The 16,409-nt window shown below is 56.4% G+C and overlaps 1 protein-coding gene across 1 annotated transcript; it reads left to right on the top strand.

The window, feature by feature from the left end:
• Positions 1 to 7,859: 7,859 nt before the first annotated feature.
• On the top strand, positions 7,860 to 16,104 carry LOC138061831 (coiled-coil domain-containing protein 81-like). The gene is made up of 13 exons (XM_068916063.1): positions 7,860 to 7,915; positions 8,473 to 8,620; positions 9,451 to 9,707; positions 10,157 to 10,242; positions 11,319 to 11,389; positions 11,494 to 11,611; positions 11,824 to 11,924; positions 12,342 to 12,459; positions 12,666 to 12,766; positions 13,199 to 13,316; positions 14,282 to 14,396; positions 15,278 to 15,352; positions 15,990 to 16,104. The coding sequence occupies exons 1-12, from the start codon at positions 7,889 to 7,891 to the stop codon at positions 15,326 to 15,328; spliced, it is 1,311 nt and encodes a 436-aa protein (XP_068772164.1). The 5' UTR covers positions 7,860 to 7,888; the 3' UTR covers positions 15,329 to 15,352; positions 15,990 to 16,104.
• Positions 16,105 to 16,409: the final 305 nt, after the last annotated feature.

The raw sequence follows: 16,409 nt of genomic DNA, 5'->3' as shown, positions 1-16,409 counted from the left end.
ATGTTGTGGGAGACAGCATCAAAAGCCTTGCTGAAGTCCAGCTGGACAACATCCACTGCTCTGCCCTCATCTACCCAGCCAGTCATTCCATCAGAGAAGGCTATCAGGTTGGTCAAGCATGATTTCCCTTTGGGGAATCCATGCTGACTACTCCTGATCACCTTCTTGTCCTCCGCATGCTTAGTGATGACCTCCAGGAGGAGCTGTTCCATCACCTTTCCCGGGATGGAGGGGAGGCTGACAGGCCTGGAGTTTCCTGGCTCCTCCTTCTTGCCCTTTTGGAAGACTGGCGGGACATTGGCTTTCTTCCAGTCCTCAGGCACCTCTCCTGATCTCCAGGACCTTTCAAAGATGATGGAGAGTGGCCTAGCGATAACATCCACCAGCTCCCTCAGCACTCGTGGGTGCATCCCAGCGGGGCCCATGGATGTCAAGTGGATGTCAAGTTTGGACAAAAGATCTCTAACCCGATCCTCCTCGACCAAGGGAGAGTCTTCCTTTCTCCAGCCTTCCTCTCTTGTCACCAGGGTCTGGAATTCCTGAGGGCTGGCCTTAGCAGTGAAGACTGAAGCAAAGGCAGCATTCAGTAACTCTGCCTTCTCTGTAGCCTTCGTTAAAAGGGCACCCACCCCATTCAGCAGCGGGCCCACGTTTTCCCTAGTCTTCCTTTTGCTTTGGATGTATTTGAAGAAGGCCTTCTTGTTGTCCCTTGCCAGATTTAATTCCAAAGGGGCCTTAGCCTTCCTTGTTGCATCCCTGCAGACTCTGACAATGTCCCTATATTCCTCCCAAGTGGCCTGTCCCCTTTTCCACATTCTGTAGACTTCCTTCTTCTGCTGGAGTTTGGCCAGGAGTTCCTAGCTCATCCATGCAGTCTCCTGCTCGCTTTGCTCGACTTCTTACTCAGAGGGATGCATGTGTCCTGAGCCTGGAGGAGGTGATGCTTGAATAGTGGACTTCTTGTTGTCCAGCTTGAAGTCATGGGCCTTAACAAGCTGTCCTCTCTGGGAAAGGGGAGAAAAGAGGGCTGTGAAAAGAACAGGGCCTTGGTTTACATGTGCATTCAGCAGGCATTCACCAAAGGGAAATGATGCTTAACCAACCTGACAGCCTTCTCTGATGGGACAACTGGCTGGCTAGCTGAGGGCAGAGCAGTGGATGTTGTCCAGCTGGACTTCAGCAAGGCTTTTGATGCTGTCTCCCACAACATCCTCCTAGGTAAGCTCAGGACGTGCAGAACTGATGAGTGGCTGGTGAGGTGGACTGAGAGCTGGCTGAATGGCAAAGCTCAGAGGGCTGTCATCAATGGTGCAGAGTCAAGTTGGAGGCCTGTAGCTAGTGGTGTCCCCCAGGGGTCAATACTGCACCCAGTATGGTTTAACTTGCACATCAGTGACTTGGATGTAGGGACAGAGTGCACCCTCAGCAAGTTGGCTGATGATACTAAACTGGGAGGAGTGGCTGACACAGCAGAAGGCTGTGCTTCCATTCAGAGGGACCTGGACATGCTGGAGAGATGGGTGGAGAGGAACCTCATGAAATGCAAGAACGGCAAGTGCAGGGTCCTGCAGCTAGGGAGGAAACACCCCATGGTCCAGTAGAGGCTGGGGGCTGACCTGCTGGAAGGTAGCTCTGCGGAGAAGGGCCTGGGGAAGTCCTGCTGGCAGGCTGCTGCTGGCAAGCAGTGACTGAAGACAGCTCGATGGAGACTTATGTTGAGCTAAAAGCTGACCTGGAGGAGAAGGCCATTTGTTGCCCTCCGGAGTTTTACCTTCTGCTATACCAGACCATGCCGAATGCCAATATAGTTGTATCGGAATAGATTTGCATTTAGCATGGGGAGCAAGAACCCCTGTGGAAGATGTGGCGATGAGTCAGGGGACTGACAGAGTAGGTGAGAGCAGTGCCAGAGCGTGCTCTCTGCGCACTGACCGAATTCCTGTCAAGGCCAGACGTGCGTGTTCCATTTTGTCAACAATGTCTAGCTGCTTCCCGGCCGGTAGCTCCTCAAAGTTAGCACAGCTGAGATAAGGAAATAGTTGTAGTCGATAAGAGGGGGCCTTTGGGTACGAGGTGAGTCCCGCCTGGGTGTCCGAGCCGTACATCCAGCAACGTCCCATGAGCAACCCCTCCGTGTGGTCCCCAGGGCTCCCTGTGCAGTTTGGAGTGCAAATCCTTTATTAAATCTATCCTGTTTAACCCCTCGCGACCCTTGAGTGTTTGTCTGCGCTGGTATCCGACCCTCCCTTTCTCGCCTTGCGGACACCTTTGGTGTAGTCGGCAGGATACTGCTGTGTCCAGCGACTTGGGCCGTTGGAAAGTGCTCCTGAAGCTGCTAAGGACGCTCGCCAGCTGACCCCAGAGGTTGCAAATGCAACCACGGCTCAAGCTGAGAAGCTGGAGCACCCATGTGCCTACTGCAACCATGGATCGAGCTGAGAAGCTCGAGCACCAATGTGCTGCTTGTGGCTGCCTGCATTGCACATTGCCGGCAGTGACAGAGGGGGCGGCGAGATGTCTGTCCCCTGCTGGTGTGGGCACTGGTGCAAAAAGCAGATGGGGATCCAGAAACCTGGGGTGGCAATATGTGGGACCCTGACAAGGCCCACAGTTCAGAGTCAGACACAGAGCCTGAGAGGAAGGTAGCTGCCCGGCTGGTGGCAGAGCAGCAGCTTACCGGAGCAAATGCAGCCAACTGGCAAGGGCCCACAACTGTTTGCAATTGTAAAGCATGAGAGGTGCAGGATATGCAGGGTGCTACAGGTAGCAGCCCTGTGAAGGGTTCTTTGAGTGCCTGTTAAGGTTGTGGGGTGATGGGGCAGATGCCTTTTACTTTACTAGAGAGGAGCTTGATAGGCTGGGGGCTCTGCCCCAGGATCCTAGGCTGTGCAACACCCTCCATACCCCGCAGCAGCAAAACTGAAGCGTTTCCCCCTCCCTAACGGACTGGGTGCTGGGTGCAGCACGTTTAACTTGGCCGACTGCCACAGGCATTGATGGCTGGCTCACCAAGTGGACTACTATTGCAGCAGGCATAAACTAGCTGTGACAGTTCGGAATGTTGTCTGGCATTTATTCCGCCGAGTTGACTGGATTGGATCCCCATGAGCAAAACCTTAGGTCCAAAGTCAGGTGCTGTGAAACAACCTTTTGAAGCGATGGTGCTCCCTGTTTTGGGGGGTGAGGGACGGGGGCCGGTGACCGTGGGGGAAGTGGCAGTGCCGCTGTCTCTGCTAGCAGCGGTGTCCTCTGTGAGCAGAGATGGGAAGTCAGGAAAGAGGCAGGTAAACATGAAACAGAGACAGGGCGAGTTGCGGCACTATGTTCCGAGACCTGCTGCAAGCCGGCATACCATGGTGGGAGGTGGACGGCGAGCGGAGGTGGACAAAGCTGCTCGAGCAGTAGCTGCAGCTTCAGCCAGAGCAGCATGCACAGCCCTCGAGGGTGGGGGAGCAAAGCAGGCAGCCTGGAGAGGGCGGCGGGGACCAGCGGCACCCACTGCCCGGCCAGCAGTGTGCATGGAGGGGGATCTGCCAGTGGCACAAATGGGGCCAGGCAGCATTGCACCCGCTTAGCTCCACAGCAGTTGCGGACCAAAATGGGGTATATCCGCAGAGGACAAAAGCCTGGGGAGGTGTGGCAAGTTGATTATATTGGACCCTTCTTGGAAAGCCAGCAGCATAGATATGTCCTGACCACTGGAGAAACCTGCTCTGGTCTCTTGTACACCCACTCTTGCTCTGCAGCTACCCAGCCTCACACCATTAAAGTGTTAGAAGATGTGATTGGGTTACGTGGCTGCTGGTGGAAATCCAAAGGGATCGGGGCACTCCTTTAACAGGGAACGGCATTCAAAATTGGGCTGGAGAGCAAGGACTAGCCTGGACCTATCACACACCCCACCACCCGCAAGGGGCAAATGAACAGACTGCTCAGAGAGCAACTGTGCCAACTGTCCCCTCCTGGTACCCTCAGGGGTTGGAGTAAAAACATTTGTCAGGCAGGTGTCTGCCTCAGGGACCGCCCACCCCATGGCTCTACCCGATATGCTCAAATGTGCCAAGGGGGCCACAGGTGCTTAGAGTGCACTGGCTGCGCCCCCAAGCCTACCTCCCCATGCGAGCCATGCCCGGGAGTTCAGGGTTGGCTCTGTGATTGCCACGCAAAGAAATAACCCTGGAACCAGGCAGCTGTCACCTTGTGAGCATGGGGATGGCGGTCGCCATACATAAAGGGTAGTATGGTTGCTTGGTGCCCTGCAATAGTGTAGCTGTCCAGGGGGGTGGATATCATTGCAGGGGGTCATTGACTTGAATTGACTTGAGGTGGTGAAGGTTGCGATCCATTACACTGGATCCTAAGCCCTGTGATGTACACAGGGAGACCAAATAGCCCAACGGATGTATGAGCGGATAGGGGTCCTCACAATCCCGGAAGGAGATTCCTTGCGGCCCACCCAGCAGCCAGGTGGTTTGGGGTCTACAGGGTGTGCTGTGTGGGTGCCTGATCTGACTAAACCCGGACAGTCGGGAGGGGAAATCATTGCTTCAAACCCAACGTCTACAAGCTAATGAGCCTACTCCAAGTACTGCACGACGGAAAGTGCAAAGAATCAGCGTGGCAGTGACTGTCATCACGGCTGTCAAATTTTGCACTATGGGGAAAGCGCATTGTACTCCTGGTCTTCTGGGCTGACTAGTTTTGTGTGCCTATATGTTATAATGTACTCTATAGATGTAGTACAACGTAGCTGCTTGTACTCCTCAGCTGTTAATTAAGGTAATGAGTGAAAGGCAGGTACGCACCTTGTCCACAGTTCCCAGGGCTCCCCGCGCAGTTTGGAGGGTAAATTCTTTCTTAAATCTGTGCTGCTTAACCCCTCGTGAACCTTGACTGTCTCTCTACGCCAGTATCCGACCCTCCCTTTCCCACCTTGCAGTCACACCACGGGATTCTTCCAGGCAGGTCCCTGGAGAGGCCCAAGTCTGCTCTCCTCAAGTGCAGGGTTGTGATCCTGCTTTTTTGCCCTGCTCCCTCCTCTCAGTATCCTGAACCCCATCCACCATCTCATGGCCACTGCAGCCAAGGTTGCCCTTGACCTTCCCATCCCCAACGAGCCCTTCACTGTTGGTAAGTGCAAGGTCAAGCAGAGCCGCTCTCCCCAGGGGCTCCTTTGTCAACTTGTATCAGGAGGTTGTCATCGATGGTCTCCAGGGACGGCCTGGGCTTGCTTGTGCCCTGCGGTGCCGTCCCTCCAGCAGCTATTGGGGTGGGAATGAGGGCGGGAAGAGTATAATCTCCTTTTTCAGACCAGTTGCTGTGGCTGAAAGTCAAACAAGAGAAAGGCATGAGGAAACCACGTTCCTGAGGAAAGAATGGATCCAATTTAAAGGGGTCTTCATCTCCAAACAAGAGAAGCCCGGTTTCCCTTGCTGAGGATGGCCATTCCCCCTATGCTGAAGAGTGACTGCTATTAGCAGAGCACCAGCAGACAATGCCACGCCTGGGTATGCAGCATAGCCAGCCTGTGAATGGGACTGTGTAGCTGCAAAAGATAAGATTGTGAGTAGCAGCAAAAGGAAGCTTTTGACACTGGCTCTCCTAACATCCTCACAAGCAAGCTGATGAAGTACAGGCTAGCTGAGCAGACAGTGAGGTGGCCTGAAAACTGGCTGAGCAGCCAAGCTCAGAAGGTTGTCATCAGTAGCACAGCGTCTTAGCTGGAGGCCAGTGACTAGCGGTGCACCCCAACACTGGCTCCAATGCTGTTTAACTTACTCATCAATGACCTGGATGAGGGGACAGAGTGGCTGATGGTCCCAAAGTGGCAGGAGTGGCCATGCTGCTGCTGTGAACCATCCTGCAGTTGCTGCCAGCTCAGTCCTGAGATTCTGCATGTTAGAGCATTTCTCCGGAATGCCTCCTTCTTTCCTGCGCAGCTTCTTGGGTGAGGAGGGTGGTGTGCAGTGAGAGAAAAGAAGTGTCTGTGTGTGTGTGTGTGTGTGTGTATGTGTGTGCGTGTAGAGGAAGGACATTGTTCCCGGTTGTTCTCTCTCCTGCTGTCCATCAAAGGACAAGCTGGAACTCTTAGTCATGTAGACAAATACACACAGAATTTGTTTTTTTTAAGTTATCTCCTCTTCAAGTGGCATTTGCCCGGCCGGAAGGCAACCTGTGCTGCCTGGGCTTTTGGGATCCAAAGTAGGCCCGGGCTCGTGGTAAATAGAGTTTCTCTGTTGTAGGTCCCACCTCTGACCTCTACCCTTTGGGGCACTTGCGTCCTTGTGCAAGTGACGGTGCCCCTGAGCCAGTGCCCTGTCTTCAGTAGTGACCTGTAGCAGATGCTCAGGGAAGGTGTGAGAGAAGCAAGGAAAGCCGAGAATGATGATTTTTTTTTTCCCCTCTGACACACTGTCCTTATTTGCAGCACTTTGCGGTTATGGGAGCTGGGCCATGAAGCTGTGTCTGAACCATCACGGTACCCATTTGTTGGTCCCCCTTGAACCCATGTCTATGTTTGCAACCCGCAAGCATTCAGATGCCCCATGTGATGCCTGTGAGGGAAGACTTGAAGGCCGATGCTGGCGCTGATCCTTGCTGGCTTAGCAAAGAGCTCCCTGGGGCAGGGGGTGGTGGGGTGGGGACAGCACCCTAAACCACCCAGGGCAGCTGCCCTCACTGCTTTAGGGATCCCACACCAGCAAGGTCTGGGGGTGGGATCCCTGCAGCCCCTCTGTGACACGCTCAGTGACACGGTCTGAGGTCACTGTGGCACATCCCGCCTCACAGTGACACCTCCCCTCTGCCCAGGGTGTGCCCAGCCCTCCCCACACTGCGCTGGAGTGCGGAGGAGGAGGAGGAGGAGGCAGCGGAGGAGGAGAGTGGAGGAGAAGTTTCCAGGCGGGAACTACAGGCACAACCATGCGGTTCCCGTTTGTGAAGCTGCCAGCGCTCAGGCTACTCAGCCATGATGGTGAGGCCTTAGGGGCTCTTCCAGGAGCGCGATCGTGTAGGCACCAACTCCCAAACCAGCGTTGTGTGGGGAGGGCTGGTGGCTGCCATGGGAGCCTGCTTGAGTGCCCCGTGCGGATCAGGGATCGAGGTGGCCGCCCAGGACTCCTGGGTGCAGGACCTGGCTCTGCCCCTGCCCTCCTGGTTCCCCAGGCAGGAGTCCCGGCCACTGAGGGTCACTGGCCACCCGCAGTCGTGGCTGGGCCAAGGAGCTGGAGGTGCTCAGGTGGCCGTGAGCAGCCTGTGGAAGCAGGCACCGAATACGGGGGAGCTGGGCCCTGTGGGGAGACCCCTGGGGATGCTCTTGGTGCCCAAGGTTGCCGTGGAGCACAGCACTGTCCTCTGGCCATGGGGAAATCCATGGCCACCTTTCCCCAGAGAGAGGGGCTGCCCTTCGAGACCAGCACCTGAAAGTGGGAGGCAAGGGGACTCCTGTCCGAAGAAGGCAGAGGGCTTGTGCACCTCTCTTGGGGCTTGGGAGACTGCCTGAAACGCCCGCGCTGGAAATCAGCCGCTTCCCTTTCGACCAGCCCTGCCTGGCTTCTCTTCTGGGAGTCCAGCCACTGCTTGGAGCTGGGGCACACCCTCCCCCTGCAGATGTGAGATGGTGGCATGGCCTTGTCCAAAACCCTTCCGCTGTCTCTCTTTGAGCTCCAGCCCTCTCCTGTGCTCGCTCTGCGGCCAGAGGCAGCCAAAACCTGGCCTCTGCAGCCCGTCCTGCTTGTGCTTATTCTGCTGCATGCGTGATTACACCTGCATCTGTCACTGTCCTGGCTGGGTACGTGCCGAACGTGGTGAGCTGGCTGGCTCAGAGCCTGATGTGTCTTTCCCTTGCTTTTCAGAGGTCGTGAGAATCTGGGAGAGCGTGTCGGAGTACATGCTACAGCAGATTGTGCTGAACAAGGTGGGTTGTCATCCTGCTCATCTCAGCCCCGGGCCCCATGCACAGTGTCGCTGTGCGTCCCCTCCTTGGGAAGAAGAGAGAAGGTCCCCAAAGTGCACAAGGGTGTGACAGAGCAGCTCCTTTGTCCACTGGTCCAAAGGGTCCAGGGCAGCTGTGGGAGAAGAGAGGCTTCACCCCTTTCTGGGGCATTTGCAGTCCTCACTGCTGCAAAGGAAAGACCAGACACAAAGCCTGGGCCGCTCCGCAGGGCTGACTCCACTGCAGGCCACCCCTTGGCCCTTACGTAGCCGAGAAGGTCTCTTCCCTCAGGAACGTTTGTTCAGCTTTTACTTTGCATACCATTGAGAGGGTGCAGAGGAGGGAGAGGACAAAATCTGGCCTTCTCCCAAAGGCGTCTTCTCCAAAGCTTTGCAAGTGCCCCTCCAGGCCCCTTGTTCCTCCAGAGGAACAAGGCACCATCTCCTGAGGAACAAGGCACCATCTTCTGGCCCTGCTGACTCCTCAGTCCATTTGCCCACCTGAAAGCACTTTGTTCCTTTTTTCTCGCCGGGTGCCAGGGCGTGGCCCTCGATGTGCTTGGCATTTTCTATGTCCTGAGGAAGCACTGCAGTGAGGTGAACAGGGAGGTGATTATCCCGCGCTTTCACCTGTCTCCGAGAGTTGCACAGACTCATGGGCTCAGCTATGTCAACAGAGACATTCCTGGTAAGGCAGCAGAGCAAAGCCGTTGCTTCCCCTTGGGACATGTCTGGGGTGGGAGCTGAACGCAATGCAGAACTGACGGAGAGGCATCGCAAATTCCTCCCAAAGGGCCTGAGAGCAACTTCACCTTGTCCCAGCCCAACTGTTGCCCACCACGTAGTGACCTCTCGAGAGGGCGTTGGGGTATTCTTTTGTTTACTAGCACTGCATGCACGTAGACTGTCTGCCCCTGTCCTGCTTTGGAGCTGCCTCCATACCAGTCACTCTTAGGCCATGTTGGATGACTGCAGTCTGACGGAAATGTTTTGGAGCGGTTGTTTCTACCCCAGCTGAGAGGAAAGCAGTGCTGCCCCTGCAGACTGCACCAGAGCTTGTGCAGGCAAACGCCAGTGTTGCTGCTGGCTCTCACAGCCTCCTGCCAGTTCCAAGGGGGTGTAAGTCAGCTGTAAGGCGCCTTGCACCCGAGCTGGGAGCAAGAGTGTGTGCAAAGCCCCTCCCTGGCCAGATTTCCCTGGGCCTTCTGCTCCCTGCTGCCATGGCTGTGGCTGTAGTTAGACTTGGTTGATGGCTGTGTGCCACAGAGGCCTTGCGTTGGAGTGTGCAGGGGTTGTGAGCGGGGTCAGCCAAACCTGGCACATCTGACGGTCAGCTCTGCGGGGACGGGCTGGCGGTGGCCAGACTAACCCTGAGGGCTGCTGTGCAGTCTTCTTACGCATGCAGCGTGGGCCCAGCAGCCTCCCCGTGGCCATGGGAGCTGGCCACGTCTCCCCTTGTCGCCAGCTGTATTTCAGCTGCTCCCTACCCAACTGGCTTCCTCTTTTGCTGTTTCCTAGACGATCTTGAAATTGTCCCCCTGGACTATGCTCTGCTGTCATCAGCGACGGCCCTTCCCGAGAAGCTAGTGAAGGAGTGCGTGAATGACATTGTGGTGCTGTTCAGCTGGGGCGCGGGACTTGGAGAGGATTACGACCTTGTTTTCAAGGGCATCGGTCTTCTGATGAGCCGAAACAAGAGCCTCACAATGAGATATTCCAAGGAGTTTCTCCTTGCCGTGGATGGCCCTGGAATTGTATTGAAATGTCTCCTCTCTGTAAGTTGAGATTTGTCTCCCGGGCTCCCAAGAGTCCTTCCAAGCTCCTCTCAGAGGACTCTCAAGGTGAAGTCTCTCGACCTGCTGCGGAGCACTTGGGAGAGACGTGACCTAGAGCAATGCAAGCTCCCTGTAGAGCTCCTTGCTCTTTGCCTTTGGTGCTCTCGGCAGCGTAGCAGAAGCTGGGAAGAGCTGTCTGCGGTGAAGCCCAAGCTCTTTGCAGCCTAGCGTCCTGTTCCCAAAGGCCTGGGGAAAGAGGCTAGTTTCCTGCACAGCTGCGCAGCTTCTCTCCATTGCAATGCAGGGCTCCTGTTTGTGAAAGACATCCCTGGGGCAGAGTTTCCCTGAGGCAGAGGCAGCCTCTCTCACCCTCAGAAAGCTTTGTGGCCTTTGTGAGTAATGCGATCCCTTCCTTGGCCTCACCTCCCGTGTCTCTGTCCTTTTTGCAGAACCCAAGCACAGAATATTGGGTGTTATCAGGCAAAGACGCTGCTGCGTTTCCTGTGCGTCCTGGGGGGATCCGTGTGCTGCCAACGTGAGTATGTTTGCTTGTGTAGCCCGTGGCTGAGCAAGCGAGCAGCTTCTCAGCTCCTGCTTGGTGGTGCTGCATTGCCAGAGCTTGCCCGCTCGTGAGCTCGTTCAAGACTAGCTGGTCCAACGGAAGGGCTCCCAGCCAACTCCTTGCTTGCTCTTTCTTCTTTTGGCCTCGGAGAGGCCTCCCCTGGATCAACGCGGAAGAGTGCTGTGGTTTTTCACTCGCAGCATAGACTGGACCGAGAGAGGAATGTCGGCATCCTTTCTCATCAAGCTTCACCTCCTCATTCCCTGTCTTTGGCAAGACATGGCAAAAAGCTGTGAAGTCAAGACTGTGTCTGCTTTTGGCTGTGTGTTGTCCTGGGCGTGGCCACAGCCTCTGTGCAGTGGTGGGTCCAAGACCTGACCTATGCAGGTCCCGTGTGGGGCATTGCCCTGTCTGTTGGGAGACTCCAGGGAAGGAAAGGTGTCCTAAAGGCCACCTTCTGGGAGCAAGGCGGAGAGGAAGAGGAGGGACTTCTTGGCCCAGTGGGAGGCTGTGTCTAGCAGGGCTCTGCAGAGCTCGGTCCTGGCACAGTGTCCTGCGCACTGCTGAGCAGCACATCCCCTGACGACCCGAGGGTACAGAGCGGCCTCTTTACAAGCACTACAGCGTGAATCTGGGAGGGTGTGCCAGCGAGCTGGAGGGCAAGATGTGAATTCACACATGGATGGATCTGGGCACACTGGAGCAAAGGAGAGTACTCTGCTCTCCGTGGGCTCTGTGGAGGGGAGAGGAGAGAGCGTCAGAAGTGGCAGCCAGGAGGACTTGTGTTAGCATACCCTTGCTCCCGGGAAGGCGAGCAAAGCACTGGGACCAGCCCCTGGCAACTGCTCGGCCCATCGAGGCAGGAGCTCTTGGCTGTGTCGTGTGCTTGCCTGAAATGGGCCTCCACGGTGTTGAAGCATCTGCATCTTCTGCTCTGGAACAGTAGAGTCCGTGCAGGACTCTCATCCCTCTCTGAGCCTGCATGCTCCGCGCAAGTGGCAAAGGCAACGTGGAGTCCTTTCTCGCAGCTGGGGTCTTCTTGTTTCTAGGTTTGAGATTAAGCCAGGGCCTGGGGGAAAAGCCAAAGAGCCTGGCCCCGAGGGATCCAAGCAGAGAGAAGGTAAAGGACCGTGCAACTCCCAAGGCAGGACCGAGCAGGTCTGCACACCCTCTTGCCGGAGCGCTCCCAAGCATGCTGTTCTGACGAGGTTTCTTGGTGCACAGTTACAGGGAGTGCTCCGCAGCAGCCTGACCACCGTCGAAAGAGGCGTTCTGCGGGCCAGGCCAAAGGGGCCAAGGAAGGAAAAGGGCAGCAGGGCAGCAGAAAGAAGCCTCTTGACAAGTGAGGCTCTTGGGGAAGTGGAGGAGGGCAACGGGAGGGTCCCGTCCTTGTGGGAGGCAGAGGTTTCCGTTGCACACGCTGTCTGCATTAGCTCTGAAGGGCTCTTAACGCCTCTCCCAAAGGCTGGTGTTTTCTGGCTGGACAGCAAGTGTACAGCAGGTCCTTGTGCGACTTTGTTGTCAGCTCCATGTTCTTGTTCATCTTCTTCCCAGGGAAGATTTTAGCCCCCTCTTATCCAGCATGAGAGGAAATCTGCAGTCGGCTACAGAGGACAAGCTGGGAGAAGACCTGGCTACAGAGAGAAAGCAAGAAGGTAAAGTAGTGGAGGATTCCTGGCACAGGCTTGCAGGTTCCTCCTGCATCCTTACTGCCAGGGAATTAAAGGCAAAGTCACAAAGTGAAGCCTGGGACAGGAAACCATCCCTCCTGTGGCTCTGTTTGGTGGCAGCCATTACCCTTCAGGGGCTCGTAATGGCAGCCTGGTGCTCCAAGCTGCAGCTGATCTGCTGAAGGACACTGCCCCACTGCACTCCATTCCCTCGCCTGTAGTGCCAAGGGCTCTTTCCTTCCAGCACTGACAGAAAGTGCAGCGGGGAAACGGGACTCCGAGGGAATCGGGACTACTGCCACAGACAGTTCCCTACCAGGACGGAGCAGCCCTGCAAGTGCTTCTTGCCTGAGCTGCTTCAAAGAGGCTCTTGTGAAGAGCTGTCTCATGTCACACCTGCAGGGAGTCCTGCTGAGAAGCGCCTCCTTGCTCGAAGGAGGCTTTCGCCCGTGAAGTTACCTGGGCTCAGAATGGACACCAGCGTGGCTCAGCAAGGCCTGGGCATGCAGCCCCCCGAGAGGTGAGGCGTGTGGAGAATGGGGCTGGGGCAGCGATGCGCTCTTGTCCTTGTGGCAGTGAGACATTTCCATTGGACACATTGCTCTCAAAGGCCCTTCACGTGTGTCCCACGGGTGGGCACTGTCTTGCTGGAGGGAGAGTGGGAGGCAAGGTTTTTTGAGACTCTCGTGTCATCTTCTTTTTTTTTTGTGACGTTTTTGTTTCCAGATCTGAGCTTGCACGAGCACACTTGGCCACTGAGGCCTCCTTCAAGGCTCTCCAGCAACAACAGCTCATAGGAGGCATGCCGAAGGAGAGTGAGAAAGGAGGTACAGTAATGGATGAGTCCTGAGACAGGCTTGTGGGTCACCTCTATGTCCTTACTGCCAGGGAATTAAAGGCACAGTCACAAAGTGAGGCCTGGGATAGGAAACGGCCCCTCCTGTGGCTCTGTTTGGTGGCAGCCGTTACCCTTCAGGGGCTTGTAATGGAAGGAGACCTCAGGGCAGCCTGGTGCTCCAAGTTGCAGCTGATCTGCTGAAGGACACTGCCCCACTGCACTCCATTCCCTCGCCTGTAGTGCCAAGGGCTCTTTCCTTCCAGCACTGACAGAAAGTGCAGCGGGGAAACGGGACTCCGAGGGAATCGGGACTACTGCCACAGACAGTTCCCTACCAGGACGGAGCAGCCCTGCAAGTGCTTCTTGCCTGAGCTGCCACAAAGAGGCTCTTGTGAAGAGCTGTCTCATGTCACACCTGCAGGGAGTCGTGCTGAGAAGCGCCTCCTTGCTCGAAGGAGGCTTTCGCCCGTGAAGTTACCTGGGCTCAGAATGGACGCCAGCGTGGCTCAGCAAGGCCTGGGCATGCAGCCCCCCGAGAGGTGAGGCGTGTGGAGATTGGGGCTGGGGCAGTGCTGTGTTCTGGTCTTTCTGCCATTTCGATGTTTGCATTGAGTACATTGCCTGCATTAGCTCCGAAACGCTCTTCACGTGTGTCCCACGGGTGGGCACTGTCTTGCTGGAGGGCAAGTGGGCGGCAAGGCTTTTTGAGACGCTCGTGTCATCTTCTTTTTTGGTGGTGTTCTTGTTTCCAGATGTGAACTTGCACGAGCACACTTGGCCACTGAGGCCCCCTTCAAGGCTCTCCAGCAACAACAGCTCAAAGGAGGCATGTCAAAGGAGAGTGAGAAAGGAGGTACAGTAATGGATGAGTCCTGAGACAGGCTTGTAGGTTTCCCCTGGGTCCTTATTGCCAGGGAATTAACGGCAAAGTTACTCTGTGATGCTTGGGATAGGAAAGTGCCCCTCCTGTGGCACTGCTTGCTGTCTGTCCTTGGGAAAGCCATGGGCTCTTTCCTTCCAGCACTCTCAGAAAGGATGTGAGTCTTGCTAGGAAACAGGACTCCAAGGGAATCAGAATTACTGCCACAGACTGTTTCTACCAGGACGGAGCAGCTCTGCAAGTGCTTCTTGCCTGAGCTGCCTCAAAGAGGCTCTTGTGAAGAGCTGTCTCATGTCACACCTGCAGGGAGTCCTGCTGAGAAGCACCTCCTTGCTCAAAGGAGGCTTTCGCCCGTGAAGTTACCTGGGCTCAGAATGGACACCAGCGTGGCTCAGCAAGGCCTGGGCATGCAGCCCCCCGAGAGGTGAGGCGTGTGGAGATTGTGGCTGGGGCAGCGCTGTGCTCTGCTCCTTGTGGCAGTGAGATGTATCAAAGCTCACACACCCACATCTGCTGCAGAACCACCTGCTGCTGCAGAACCACCTTCTGCCCAGCTTGAGAGCACAGGGGGCAGAGCACACTCATGCTGTGCTGCTACAGACTCTGCCTGCTCTGTAATCTTAGGGTGCTACCAGCAACTGAGGGGAGAGCCTCAAAAAAAGATAAGAGCAAAACAGCTCAGCAAGGCAGCCACAAAGCGGAAAGCCCTGTTTGCAAAGGGCATCGCACCACAGGGCAGGTACGTGATCTGGCCCCATGTCACCACTGTGTCCTAGGGCACTGTGGAAACGTGGCGCCCTGTGGATACAGCTTCCCCCAAGAGCCCTTGCTAGGTGTTGACCTGCACATTCCGTGGCTTCTTGTGGATCTTGCTGCAGAAGACACAAGTTACTCTTGAGTCCCTCCTCACACCACTGTCTCCGGGCTGCTGCCCCTGGAAAGGGGAAAAGTTAGGCTTTCCCGGGAGAGAAAAGAGACTGGTGCTTTCTAGGGCCTTGGTCATAGCAGGAGGGCTTTTCAGGGCTGGCATTAGGCCCAGGCTATTGCTGTGAGCAAGGCTGAGGGCAAGGGGCAGGAAAACTGCCAGCGGCTGCGATTCCTGCTGCCTGCTTTGCCTGTCTCTGCCCTCCAGAAAGTCTGCCTCCTCTGCATGCAGCAGGAGGAACGACGCCTCCAGGCAGCATGGTGGGAAGAGCTGGAGAGGCAAGAAAGGGCCGAGTGGGCAGAGCACCAGGCCTGCCTCCCAGGCGTGGGGCAGGTGACTTGTCTTTGCTCTGCTGTGCTGCGGACACATGGTCCTGACGCCTGCCTCGAGCTCCAGGACACCCCCCGCCCAGGGTGCCTGCCCTTTGAGGTGGGACACGAGCTCTGCTCATTTTTAACCGATGCCTCAGGGCACGCTGCCCACCCCCCGACATGAGAGGTAATGCCATCTTCCTGGGCTTCAGTGGCTGAAGGATGAAGCCTTTCTGGTTCCCGTGCTCGGGAAGAGCAGGCGAGGACTGAGTATGCTGAGAAAGGCTGCAGAGTGCCCGGGTGCCTTGCATGCTGTGCAGGGAGGGATACTTCCTTCAGTGGCACCTCAAGCTACTACACACACTTTTCTCCCTTGTGCAACAGAGGAGACACCGAGCTCCACTGGAAGGCATGGGGAAAGGAGCCAAAGCGTAAACCGGCGCAGCTCTCCCTCCAGCAGTAAGTGTGCACAGCCCCAGCGTGGACAGGCGCAGCTTAACGCCGGGGATCCAGGAGCAGGTCAAAGATCCCGGCCCAGAGCCATGGGGCTGCATAGGACATCCTCTGATTTCTCCTGGCCAGGGAATGCCCCACATTAGCCCTTGACTGCGAGTTCCCCTCCAGAGCCCCAAGCGACTGCTTTGGGCTTGGCCTGAGTTGAGGACTGGGGGTGCAGATGGGACTGTGGGGGTGCAGGGCTGGGCTGGGCTGGGCACAAAGGGTCTCAGCAGGGCTGAGAGCGACCTTGTCCCTGCCGCTGCAGCCACAAGTCCCTGCCAGCAAGGCAGAGCCACCGTCAGCTAGAGGTGGCTAAAGCCTGGTGGCAGGAGCCAAAGAACAGGGGAGAGCAAAACCCCTGCAAGGCTCACGGCAAGGAGCAGCTGCACTGGTGCTTATGTCTGAGCAGGTCTGGGGCTTTTCCTGCCTGCGTTGCCCTGCCTTCCCCGACCAGCAGCCCTGGGGACACCGGGGCTGTCACTGGCACCACCACCGCTGAGACGGGGCACGTTTGAGCTTGGCCGTGAACCAGGCACCCTGACACCCAAGGGGACGTGCCTACACCTAACACTGAACACCTCTCCTTTGGCCTCCCTAGCACCAGCAAGAAGAGGCCCTTGCAGCCCCGGAGGGGAAATCAGTAGCAACTGCTGCTGTGTGAAGGGGAGACCAGCCTCTGCAGGGAATAAAAAGGCAGGTGCTGCTCTGAAGCCTGTGAGAGATGGCAGAGTGATTTTTAGGGACAGAAGGGAATAAGGTGCACGCACACCACACTGCGTGCCTCCCCACCACAGCGTGCATCTACAGGACATGGCATGCATATATGGCCCACATGTGCACGTCATGTGCACATCAACAGCACATGCCGCGTGGCATATGCATGTACACACCACAGGGTGTACACACACTGCAGGGTTTGCACAGACCCCACTGTGGGCACATGCACACTGCAGGTCGCGTAGGGTGTGGGCAGGGAGGCATAGCCCTGTGCCCTGCCCTGCTTGTGCAGCACCTGAAC

The sequence above is a fragment of the Struthio camelus genome, chromosome 21 (genome assembly GCF_040807025.1).
Source record: "Struthio camelus isolate bStrCam1 chromosome 21, bStrCam1.hap1, whole genome shotgun sequence".
Classification (NCBI taxonomy): domain Eukaryota; kingdom Metazoa; phylum Chordata; class Aves; order Struthioniformes; family Struthionidae; genus Struthio; species Struthio camelus.
The sequence above is the reverse complement of the archived record's forward strand: the minus strand, read 5'-3'. Positions and strand labels throughout refer to the sequence as shown.

Excerpts from the sequence above, each read along its gene's own strand:
- LOC138061831 (XM_068916063.1), top strand. The coding sequence starts at position 7,889 with ATGCTACAGCAGATTGTGCTGAACAAG. Across the intron at positions 7,916-8,472 it reads AGCAGATTGTGCTGAACAAG|GGCGTGGCCCTCGATGTGCT; the intron begins GTGGGTTGTCAT and ends GCCGGGTGCCAG. Across the intron at positions 11,390-11,493 it reads GGGATCCAAGCAGAGAGAAG|TTACAGGGAGTGCTCCGCAG; the intron begins GTAAAGGACCGT and ends CTTGGTGCACAG.